Below are 12,430 nucleotides of genomic sequence, written 5' to 3'. Positions count from 1 at the left end.
CTGCGCTATCTCCAAATTTTTCTTCCATTCATTCGAGAAGCTAGTAGCTCGAGGAGATTACGACATGTTTGGGATATTCACAGTGTGTAGGAGTAGCGGTTGTTGTACGGTAATAATTTCAAAAATGATTATGTTTGTACTAGAGCACTTTTGTGAATTGAAACACAATTGAGTAGCATTCATAAGCTTCACCCAATTCTTCTGCGATCCGGTAACAAAATGGTGGAGGTATTCCTCCAGCATGCCATTGAACCACTCCATCTGGCCATCCAATTGAGGATGGAAACTTGAACTGTGGCTCAACTTGGACCTGAGGCACTTAAAGAGCTGAGTCCAAAAGTTGCTAGTGAAGCGAGAGTCGCGATCACTAACGATGTCTTTCGGCAGGCCTTAATATTTGACAACATCAGAGAAGAAGAGTTGAGTTGTATCTTCTGCTGATATATATGTTGGGGCTGGTATAAATGTAGCGTATTTAGAAAATCGATCTACCACAACCAAGATAGTTATAAGATCTCCGATCTTGGGAAATCCGGTGATGAAATCCAATGACACGCTTTCCAAAGGTCTCTTTGGAACAGGAAATGGCTGCAAAATCCTGATTGTGTCAAGCGGTCCGACTTGTTTTTCTGGCATACTAAGCAAGGCTTCACATACTGAGCAACATCATCAGTCATTTGAGGACAATAAAAAGCACGGCGCAACAATGCCATAGTGCGTTCTTCAACTGGGTGGTCGGCCCACAAAGTATCATGGAATTCCATCAAAAGAATCCTTCGCAGATCTTCTCCTTTAGGATTATAAAGTCGGTTCCCTTCCACCTTCAGGAACCCATCTTCCATGTAGAACTAGCAAGTCTTGCCATGTCCTACCAAATCGACCAAAAGAATATGCATCAGGATCCCTGGTGAGTAGATCTCGTATCTGATCTTTTATAGTGGTGGCCACTTTGCTCCCCCTTAAGATGGAGAGTAGGCACACCGATGCTACGTCAGCCCTCCAACTAAGCGCATCAGTAACTTGGTTGGTCTTCCCACTTTGGTACTCCAGGTTGAAGTGAAATTTCGCTAGGAGTTCCTGTCACCTAGCCTATCGGCCATTCAGAATTGCCTGGGTTATGAAATGACTAACAGTTGTGTTGTCTGCCTTAATCACGAACAAGGTTCCCAATAGATAGTGCCTCCAAAGGCATAAACAGTTGTCGACAACTAATAATTCTTTTTCGTGGGCAGTGTAGCGCCGTTTTACATTCTTCAACTTCCGGATCTCATACGCAATTGGATGCCCCTCTTGTAGCAAGACTCCGCCCAGAGCATAGTTAGAGGCATCTGTTTGTACTTCGAATGGCTTGGCCAAATTAGGAAGGGCCAAGACGGGGCTACTAGACATAGCCGCTTTCAATGCGTTGAAGGCCTCCGCTCGCCTGGGACCCCAATCCCAAAGCATGACTTTCTTTATAAGTTCTGTCAATGGCACTTCAATGAGAGAGAAATTTTCACAAATCATCAAAAAGAATTGTACAGGAGAAGGAACGCCCTCAAGGCGTGGATATCCTTAGGCAGCGTCCAATCTATGACAGCCTGAATCTTTTGTTGGTCCATCTTGGTTCGCCCTTCCTCGATGACATATAAGAGGAAGTCAATCTGTTTTTGGACGAAGGATCACTTGGATAGCTTCACATATAATTCATGCTCCCGCAGTCGGGCTAGGACCTTCCTCATGTGCTCTAGATGTTCCTCCAATGTTTTTTTATATACCACAATATTGTCCAAGTAGAACACTACGAATTCATCAATGTACTCTCGGAAGACTTGGTTCATCGGATTTCAAAATATGGTTGTAGCATTAGTTAAACCGAATGGCATGAACAGGAAGTAGTACAACCCATATCTTGTCACACAGGTCATCTTGTGTTCATCTCCCTCAACAATCCGGACTTGCCAGTAACGTGTCTTCGGGTCTATTTTGGTGAACATTGCAGCACCACCCAGTCGATCATACAAGTCTACCATGAGCAAGATAAAGTACTTGTTCTTCACAGTGATTTTATTTTGGGTCCGATAATTTACAAAGAGTCGTAGGGTGCCATCTTGTTTCTTTTGGAACAGCTAGGGGACTTGGAGGGCATAATGATCCCCGTGTTCAGCATTTTCGTCAACTGTCTCCGAAGCTCGAAAAGTTCGGGTTGTGACATTCTGTAAGGAGCCTGTGGCATAACGTCTTCAAACTCCTTTAGCAGCTCCTTCATGGGTGCAGGAATGGGATCCAAAGAGCGTTCAATATCTTCAATACAGAGGGTAGCCAGGAACGTAGGTTCATGTCTTTTGACTCCCTTCTTCAACTGCTAGGCCGAGATGTTCTCCGCGGCCATCTTTTTGGTTGTGCATGGGATAATGCAGGGCTAGGACCCGTTTTCTCCCATCATCAGTAGCATATCTTCATATGGTATAGGAATGGTGTTGGTTTGCCTCATGAATACCAATCCAACTATCTGCTCGAAGTCATCTATTATCACCACACGCAAGTTGAATTTTCCTTCATAAAGACCAAGCTTCGCTGGCATTCCTTTGGCTATTTCACCCACTGGCTGAGGTGGTGAGTTGATAGTCTTGACATGACCTCTACCTTTTTCCCATAACTAGTCCAAGGCGCTCTACCTGAGTTGAGGCTAGCGCTCATGTCTACTATCGCCTCAATGGGCTTGCGATTAACTTTTATTTAGACGAACATCGGGGTCTTCTCTTGGTTAAGAGGAGGTCCCTCATCCGCCTTCATTTTCCCTATCCTGGTAGTTGGGCATGAGTCCTTCTTCTTATAGATGCCAGCACTGGTGCCCGCTAAGCCCTCAGAAATAGAACAAACTAGTGCGTTGAAGGCATCTATTGGTTCAGTCTGGTCAGGATCATCTATGTCGTCATCCGTCCCATCATCAAAAGTTTGATGGGTGTTCATTTGTGCTTGTGGGCATTCATTGTTCCAATGTGGCCTGCCGCAATGACGACATCCTGAAGGGGGCTTCCTCCCTCGATCGTTATTGTGAGACGCAACACTATTGCTGCCTGAGGAAGGAGTCTTAAATTTAGTTGCACTCTGATATCCCCCACTTCTACTAGGGCCACCATTGCTATGCTAGCCCTATTTGTATCCTCCTCGGACAAGCGGTTGAGGCCTATCCTTCTGAGCTTCCACTTAGTAATCCCCAAGGCATTCCATTGCTTGGATCGCCTTGGGTAAAGTATCTACCCTTTGTCTTTGTAGCTCCATACGGATATAAGGTTTCAAACCTTCCAGGAATGTGAAGAGTTTGTCTTTTTCCCCCATATCTCGTATGTTCAGCATGAGTGCGGAGAATTCTCGCACATAATCCTGGACTGACTTGGTCTGGCGGAGCTCCCAAAGTTTTCTCTGCGCATTGTACTCAATATTTTCGGGGAAGAACTGTAAGCGTATGGCTTCCTTCAAGTATACCCATGTCTTAAGAGTATCTTCAACTTCCCCGATAGCTTCGTATTTCACCCGCCACCAGAGTTTAGCATCGCCCTTAAGATACATAGCAGTAGTTGCTACCTTTTCTTCTTCTTCTAACTCCCCCACGGTATCGAAGTACTATTCGATGTCGAAGATGAAGTTCTCCACTTCCTTGGAATTTCGAGCTCCATTGTAGGATTTTGGCTCAGAATTCTTCAGCTTTTATGGCACATGGGCGAGGTTCACAGCACCCCTGATCTAGTTTCCGCCTCTTCGAAGTAGGCTTTATAATGCAACGTTGACATTATTGAGCTGGCTCGTCAAGTTGTCTATGGTTTATTGCATGGCAGTCACCTTGTCTGCCTCTTGTGCCCTATAGGCTAAATCCTCGGTCCGCTCATGTTAGAAGCCCTCGAATTTACTAAAAATTTGGTTGCCTTTGTGGCTGTCATTTGCTGGTCTCCTTCAGAGTCACGACTGATGTTTGCAATATCACATTTGTCCTGCCACATCCTGTAGTCTAGGTAGTCCAACCTTTGCATTAGGCTGGTTTTTAGATCAGGCACCGTATTCAGGATAGGTTATAATAGGTTAACCATCTCTTCAAGGGCTGCAATGGGGTCTCCATGATTCACCATGGTCAGAAATGGTGGTAATGGCAATGTGTTTCCCCGTACAATGTCGAGCCTAGGTTCTGATACCAACTGTTACGTGACGCCTTCCTAAGATTTCTTGGAAGGGCGACATAAGGCAAATCAACCGATGTTCGTGCAGTTACTATTCGCCAACTGGGTTCCAGACTGTCAGTGTCGTACTGAAAAACCAATGTCAAGAACAATTGAGAGAACAGAAAAGAGAATGAGAATGAAAGAAAGCTTGATTGCATTAATGAAAGCTATTACAGAAAGGCAACACGGTATCGAGGGGGAGAGACACCAATACAGAGAATTGTTTGCTTGCTTGAAAGTTTGATTGTTTGATTCCCCCTAATAATGCTTAAAAAAATAAACCAAAGTTGCAGGACTTGACATCACTAAACTAGAGAGGCATAATGGAAATACAGGAAGTAAAACTACTCTATATTTACAATAAAAAGGACTTAGATTTCTACAAGGTAGAAGCAGGTCCATTGGTGGCAACCTTGTCTTTAGCATCAGAGTCTGCGCGCGCGGTACTGTTGGCATATGCCTGCGACTGGGCGCTGGCGAAGGCTATCGATGGGGCGACATTGGCACAGGCGTGCTTGTCACTTAGCGCGGCCAAGACCACGGGGGCGTCCATGGCGCGGCCAAGACCACGGGGGCGTCTATGGCGCTAGGCATTAGGAGGCTTGCCAGGATACCATGGGGCGCGTCTAATGGGTCATGGGGCATGGCTAGAAAGTCGTCCATGGCAGCTCTCATTTCTATATATATATATATATATATATGAAAAAAAATTACTGTAATTCATTTCTTCCCGTAGGCATCTAGGCGTAGTATCCAGCTATTTTGAGCAAATTTCTGTCACAAAAATAATTTAATCCAATAAAAAAACTTTAAAAGGTTATTTAATATAATTTTGAGCGAATTTCTGTCACAAAATAGGCATTAGTATCCTATTGTGAAGTTTCACATTATTTACGTCAAATATCCTGAGGTTTATGTCTCAACGTTATGCTTCAAATTCCTGCCTTTTTAACATTTATTTTACTCACTGTAATATCATATCAACTTGGCCATTGCTGCCCACTTACAAGTAACTATCATGTGAGATTGGCGACTTGCAGACATGACGTGTTGCGGAAGTCAAATGTATATAGTGTGAACTAGTCATAACTACTATACCAAAAATTATGACAACCACTAAATAATAAACAAGACAATAAGACAACAATAAAAGAACACCAGAATTTATGAGGTTCGGCTAATTTTGCCTACTTTCTCGGACACAATCAATATTTTATTCCACTCCAAAATTACAAGTGAAATAATACTAAAGAGAGAAGATACAAATGCCTTAAGAAGAAAAAAAGGCAAATGAGAGGTGTGTTTAAATCCTAAACATTAGGCCTCCTTTTATATGGTGAAATTCCCATTCAAAATTGTCATCCACCGATGTGGGACTTTTGACAATTTCAACAAATCTCCACCTTGGCAAAATTCCACATCTTCAATTTTCTCTCAATAACAAATTTTGGTTGTGTCTTCATCTTCAATCTTTAGTGTTCAACAATGTTGATCAAATCCAAACAATGTTGAAACTTGACCGCAGTCACCACTTTTGTCAGCATATCAGCAGGGTTCTCCGTAGTATGAATTTTCTTCACCGTGACTCCACCTTCTTCTATGATTTCTCGTACGAAATGATACCGAACATCAATGTGCTTCGTCCTTGCATGATAAACTTGGTTCTTCGCTAATTGAATAGCACTTTGACTATCACAAAAAATTGTAATATTTTTTTGTTCAATACCAAGCTCCTTTAGCAACCCCTGAAGCCAAATTGCCTCCTTCACAGCCTCCGTAATAGCCATGTACTCTGCCTCTGTTGTAGACAAAGCAACTGTTGACTGCAAAGTAGACTTCCAACTAACTGGTGCCTTTGCAAAAGTAAACACATAACCAGTAGTTGACCTTCGTTTGTCCAGATCACCCGCAAAATCTGAGTCACAATATCCAACTACAGACCGATTGCCTTCCTGCTCAAAAACTAACCCAACATCTACAGTACTATGAATATACCGTAGAATCCATTTCACAGCTTGCCAATGCTCCTTTCCTGGATTATGCATATATCTGCTAATAACTCCAACGGCTTGTGAAATGTCAGGTCTCGTACAAACCATTGCATACATCAAGCTACCAACAACATTTGCGTATGGTACCCTTGACATATACTCCTGTTCAGTTTCATCCTTTGGCGACATAGTAGTACTTAGCTTAAAATGGGGAGCAAGTGGCGTACTAATTGGCTTAGTCTTCTTATCTATGCCAAAACGCTTTAGTACTCTCTTCAAATATTCTTTCTGAGATAAACAGAGTTTCTTTGTACGTCTATCTCTTATTATCTCCATGCCAAGAATTTTCTTTGCCTCACCCAGATCCTTCATCTCGAACTCCTCCTTCAGTTGAATCTTCAACTTATCAATTTCTTCCGAATTCTTGGAAGTTATCAACATATCATCAACATATAGGAGAAGATATACAAAGGAACCATCATTAAGTTTGCGCAAATACACACAATGATCGTATTTGCTTCTCTTGTACCCTTGCCGCAACATAAACATGTCAAATCGCTTGTACCATTGTCTAGAAGATTGTTTTAATCCGTACAACGATTTTTTAAGTTTGCATACCATACTTTCTTTTCCAGCAACTTTGAATCCTTCTGGCTGATTCATGTAGATTTTCTCCTCCAAGTTTCCATGTAAAAACGCAGTTTTTACATCCATCTGAACTAGTTCCAATTCCAACTGTGCTACCAAAGCCAACATAATTCTAATGGAGGAATGTTTTACAACTGGAAAAAATACTTCATTGTAATCAATTCCCTCCTTCTGAGCATATCCTTTGGCCACCCAATCTTGCTTTGTAGCGAACATCTTCTTGGTTAGGAAATCCTTCTTTCTTTGCAAATACCCATTTGCACCCAATTGTTTTCTTTTCCTTCGGGAGATTGGCCAATTTCCATGTATGATTCTGATGAAGGGACTGCATTTCTTCATTCATGGCAATCCTCCACTTATCTTCTTCTGAACTTTGGATTGCGTCTTTATAAGTGATAGGAACACCATCAGCTATAATTGAGGTTGCACAAGCAACCGTCTCTATGAGACGAACAGGTTTCGTTATTGTCCTTTTTGGCCTGCTGGTTGCTATTGATTCAAGTTGTTGTCGAGGTTCCTGAGTTGGAATCTCCCTCTCTACTGGCTCTTCTTCCAGAGGGTAATCTTCATGAGTTTCCTCCTCTGCTTCTTGTGTAGGAAAAATAAATTTTCCCTCAAACTCCACCTGCTTTGATGCACCACCAGTTTGTTTGACATCTTCAACTGTCACCTTATCTATTATGGCAGATTCATCAAAGGTAACATCTCTGCTGAATATAATATTCCTTGTCTCTGGACACCATAAGCAGTATCCTTTGACTCCAGAAGTAATCCCCATAAATATAGCCTTCTTTGCTCTCGGATCCAATTTTGACTCTTTCACATGATAGTATGCAATTGAGCCAAACACGTGCAAAGAGTCATAATCTACAGCAGGTTTTTCATACCATTTTTCAAATGGTGTCTTGCCATCAATAGCAGCAGATGGTAGACGATTAATGAGGTGGCATGCATATGTAATTGCCTCAGCCCAAAATTCTTTGCCCAAGCCAGCATTGGACAACATACACTGTACCTTCTCCAGTAAAGTCCGGTTCATACGTTCTGCCCCTCCATTCTGTTGTGGTGTATGTCTGACAGTGAAGTGTCGGACGATGCCATCATTTTCACAGACTTTATTGAAATGATCATTTTTGTATTCACCTCCATTGACTGTGCGAATACACTTGATCCTCCTGCCTGTTTGATTCTCCACCATCGTCTTCCATTTGAGAAAAATTCCCAACACTTCATCTTTCCTCTTCATTGTATACATCCACACTCTTCGGGAAAAATCATCAACAAAGGTTACAAAATAGTATTTCCCACCCAATGAAGGTGTTTTGGAAGAACCCCAAACATCAGAGTGTACATAATCCAAAATGCCTTTAGTATTATGGATCGCTGTACCAAATTTAACCCTTGTCTATTTCCCTTTGACACAATGCTCGCAAAACTCCAAGTTGCAAGTCTTTACGCCTTTTAACAATCCTTGATTAGATAGAACTTTCAAGGATTTCTCTCCAGCATGTCCCAAGCGCATGTGCCATAGCCTGGTTGCTTCTGCCTCTTTGTCATCACTGGATGTCACTGTTGCTGTCCCAATAACTGTATTACTACGATAGCGGTACATGTTATTGTTCTTCCGATTGGCCTTCATTACCACTAGTGCACCGGAGCATATTCTCATCACTCCATTTTCTGCAATGATTTTGAACCCTTTTGATTCTAGGGCTCCCACAGAGATGAGATTCTTCTTCAAACCCGGTACATATCGAACATCTGTTAATGTTCTGATCATTCCATCATGGCTCCTTAATCTTATTGAACCAATGCCATATGAGGTAAGAGGGCTGTTATCCGCTGTGTGGATGACTCCATATTCTCCTTCTTGAAAATTCACGAACCAGTCCTTGTTGGGACACATATGGTAGCTACAAGCCGAGTCCATCAACCATATGTCTGATGATGTTGATAACTCTGTTGTAACTAATGAGAAGTCTGAATCATCACAATCAGCTACATTTGAATCCATAATGGCCTTTCCATTGTTATGTCTGGCCTTATTCTTCAACTTCGGACAGTCTTTCTTCCAGTGCCCCTTTTCTCGACAAAAGGCACATTCATCTTTGCTGGGTCTAGATCTCGACTTGGATCTTCCCTTCTTAGTCCTCGTTTGATTTTGAGGACGACCCCTCACAATTAGTGCTTCTTCTTCTCCGCCCTTCTGTTTTTCTCCCTTTCTTTGTTCATAGCTGTACAAAGCTGAACAAACTTCTCTGAGAGAAATTTCGTCATTTCCATGGGGTAGAGCAACAACATCAAGGCCAAGTCACCATCATCAAAAGTTGCATCCATATTTTGTAAATATGTGACCAACTTATTGAAACTGGTGATATGTTCATTCATTGTGGTACCAGGAACATAGGTGAAGCGAAACAGTCTCTTCTTCATGTACAATTTATTTTGAATATTTTTCTTCAAAAATTTATCCTCCAGTGCTTTCCATAATTTACTTGCAGAAGTTTCCTTTGTGTATGGATATTTCTGCTCTCTAGCAAGGTAGGATCGAATGGTACCGCAAGCAACACGATTGATAATTATCCAATCTTCTTCTCCAATAACATCTGGCTTCTTTTCTTCAATGGCAAGATCTAGCCCTTGTTGAAAAAGAACATCTAGAACCTCGCCTTGCCACATCCCAAAATGTCCTGACCCGTCAAAAATTTCTACCGTAAATTTTGCATTTGACACAATTCTTGTCATAAGCGAAGATGCCAACGATGACGTATTATTGACACTTGATGTAGATTCTTCTTGTTTATTGTCTTCCATTTTGACACAAATATTATTTAGTAGCTGACGACACAAATCAAGATTATTTCCTTTCTGGTGTGGAAGATCAGACTAAGCTGCAACCACAGAGCATACTTAGACAGAACCTTGACTCAGTTACCAAGATAGATCTTTTCTGATGTGGAAGATCAGACTATGCTGCAACCACAGAGCATACTTAGACAGTAATCTGGCTCTGATACCAATTGTTGCGGAAGCCAAATGTATATAGTGTGAATGAGTCACAACTACTATACCAAAAATTATGACAACCACTAAATAATAAACAAGACAATAAGACAACAATAAAAGAACACCAGAATTTACGAGGTTCGACCAATTTTGCCTACTTCCTCGGACACAATCAATATTTTATTCCACTCCAAAATTATAAGTGAAATAATACTAAAGAGAGAAGATACAAATGCCTTAAGAAGAAAAAAAGACAAATGAGAGATGTGTTTAAATTTTAAATATTAAACCTCCTTTTATATAGTAAAATTCTCATTCAAAATTGTTATTCGTCGATACGGGACTTTTGACAATTTCAACATTACGTACTTCAAGTAATTGTCATTTTCTATATCGGTCGCTTTCCTTCTTATTTGGTTTGTGTAGAAGTAGAGAAACGAAAGAGACGTCGATCGAATAAAAAACGTTTCCTTCTTTTTCCTCTCCATCCTCTACCTTTGCAAAACAAAACAAAATACCAAATGATTCTTTCCTTCTTGTCATTAAATATACCATTAAAGTGTGAACAATAATTACGCACGATCATGGACGGATTTATAGTCTTAATTATCAGACACATCAACTCGCGATTCTTTCGTTAAATTAGGTATTCTATATATACGTATTTTTTAGAATTGATCCAATATTATAAATTGGCTATATTCTATAAACGTTAAATATACACTTTATTTAATATTTAATTATTTATTCAAAAAATAATTATTAATCCCACTTAATTTTTTCCCTTCTTTTTATTCATACTTAATTATATACCTATGTTTTAGAAATTTTAGATTTGTCTCTGGACACGATCGTAAGATCTTTCTTCGCCGAACTCAAAGAAAAACCTCGTCAGCTCCCGTTGGTCATCTCTACATACTTGCATGCATGCCACTTGTCATCAACTTACTCATCATGTTTTCCGCAGAGACGTCTGTTCAAACAAAGATATACTTCAGCTTCTTCCTTTAAGCCGAATACAGTTGAATTCTAGGCTTCTAGCTCTTTCCAGAGTAGTATACCTTTTAATCTTAAATTCCTAACAATTTAAGTTGTTTATACCACAAATTATAAATTTGTGATTTGGTCAAATTATATACTCCATACAATATCTATAGCATTGGATAAAACTTAAATTCATCGGATATTTACATGGTAATCTGAATATAACTTTAATATAATCCGTAATTAAATACGCGAAACAGTTGGATAATCTAAAAAAGTATGCACTCAGCATGAGTTGAAAAGTAAAGTCGGTTTGCGCTTACTTAACAAGAAAAAAAATAGAGGATAACACACTTCTTAATTCCTCTCTCTATATATATGCACATTCTCCTGCCAATCTTTCCAACAGAAAAAGTGAGAGAAATTAGAAAAGAGAAACTCTGATATAAGAAAAGGTTGAGATGGGTTGGTTCACAAGTGAGAGAAGAGGGATCAGCTGGAGAGACCAAACAGTAGAGTCAGCATCAGCACCTCCCTTTCCTTTGATATTATTTTTCGGTCTGGTAATTTTGCTAATGTATTTTGCTGGTTACTCAGACTATAAGGCACAAGAACAACGTTTAGAGAATAGTATGAGGCTGCTACTATTCTTGTTGCCTATGCTTGTAGTTCTCATGGTATACGCCATGGTTGTTAATAACCGGTGGTTTTCTCCGGAAGCCGCCGGAGGCGGCGGCGGTCCGAGGCCGGTTCTGTACGAAGCCATGCGCCAAGAAGGGAGTCCTCCTTGGGGTCCGGCGTTACTGGTGGTGTTGCTTCTGTTGATGGTTTATTATCAAAATTCATATCACTCTAGCTGGTTTCGTCCAATTTAGAATTTATTAGATGCTTTAAATTCTAAAATTGAGAGTAGTTGGATTCTGAAATGTATATCTAAATAAATCTTAAATGCTTGTTTTTACCTCTGTTCAAACTCTTCATCTTTGGACAGAGGTTGTAACTTGTGCATGAAGAGGTGTTCATTGCGTAAGCCTTGTTCATAGGTTTTTGAAGTTACATTTAAAAGCTTTCCGTTCTTGTCAGTTTGTAAAAATCAAAGATTTACTTAATTGTGGATAATCTGTTATGCTTTTTAATTTTTTTTAGCGCTTTTGGTTTTGATCGAGAAGTGAGCAGAGATGTTGGAATTCATGTATCAATGAGTTAGCCGTTAGGGGTATATGTTTCTATAGATTTTAGATAAGTAAATGGTCATGAAACCGCAGTCCAAATATCAATTGAAATAATTTGTGGCGTCAACCCATCATGGGTTTAAGAAATTAAGAAAGAGAGAACCAATTATGTATAACGTCGGTGCGAATGATATACCCCACGTCATTGTTAAGTTTCCTTTTGTCACCTAAGTGATTGCTTTATGTATGTTGACATGTTGGGGTTCTGTAGACACATGTTTTATGTATGTTCTCATGTTGCAGTTCTGTAGGCGAAGTATACTTCCTGTCAGTTTCAGAAAACGGCACTATATATAGGTCATTGTCAAGAAGTACTTTGCTAATTAATTGGACTCATTCTTGTGGTCCAATGCAACACTCTTGGAGGCTTGTA

The 12,430-nt window shown here is 40.4% G+C and overlaps 1 protein-coding gene across 1 annotated transcript; it reads left to right on the top strand.

Annotated features, from left to right (window-relative positions):
- The first annotated feature begins 11,174 nt into the window (after window positions 1-11,174).
- LOC104091951 (uncharacterized) lies at window positions 11,175-11,907 on the top strand. The gene has a single exon (XM_009597398.3). The coding sequence runs from the start codon at window positions 11,287-11,289 to the stop codon at window positions 11,698-11,700; it is 414 nt and encodes a 137-aa protein (XP_009595693.1). The 5' UTR covers window positions 11,175-11,286; the 3' UTR covers window positions 11,701-11,907.
- The last annotated feature ends 523 nt before the right edge of the window (window positions 11,908-12,430 follow it).

This window comes from Nicotiana tomentosiformis, chromosome 8 (genome assembly GCF_000390325.3).
Source record: "Nicotiana tomentosiformis chromosome 8, ASM39032v3, whole genome shotgun sequence".
Taxonomy (NCBI): Eukaryota; Viridiplantae; Streptophyta; class Magnoliopsida; order Solanales; family Solanaceae; genus Nicotiana; species Nicotiana tomentosiformis.
The sequence above is the reverse complement of the archived record's forward strand: the minus strand, read 5'-3'. Positions and strand labels throughout refer to the sequence as shown.

Bases quoted from the DNA above. Each gene is read 5' to 3' on its own strand.
- LOC104091951 (XM_009597398.3), top strand. From the start codon at position 11,287: ATGGGTTGGTTCACAAGTGAGAGAAGAGGGATCAGCTGGAGAGACCAA.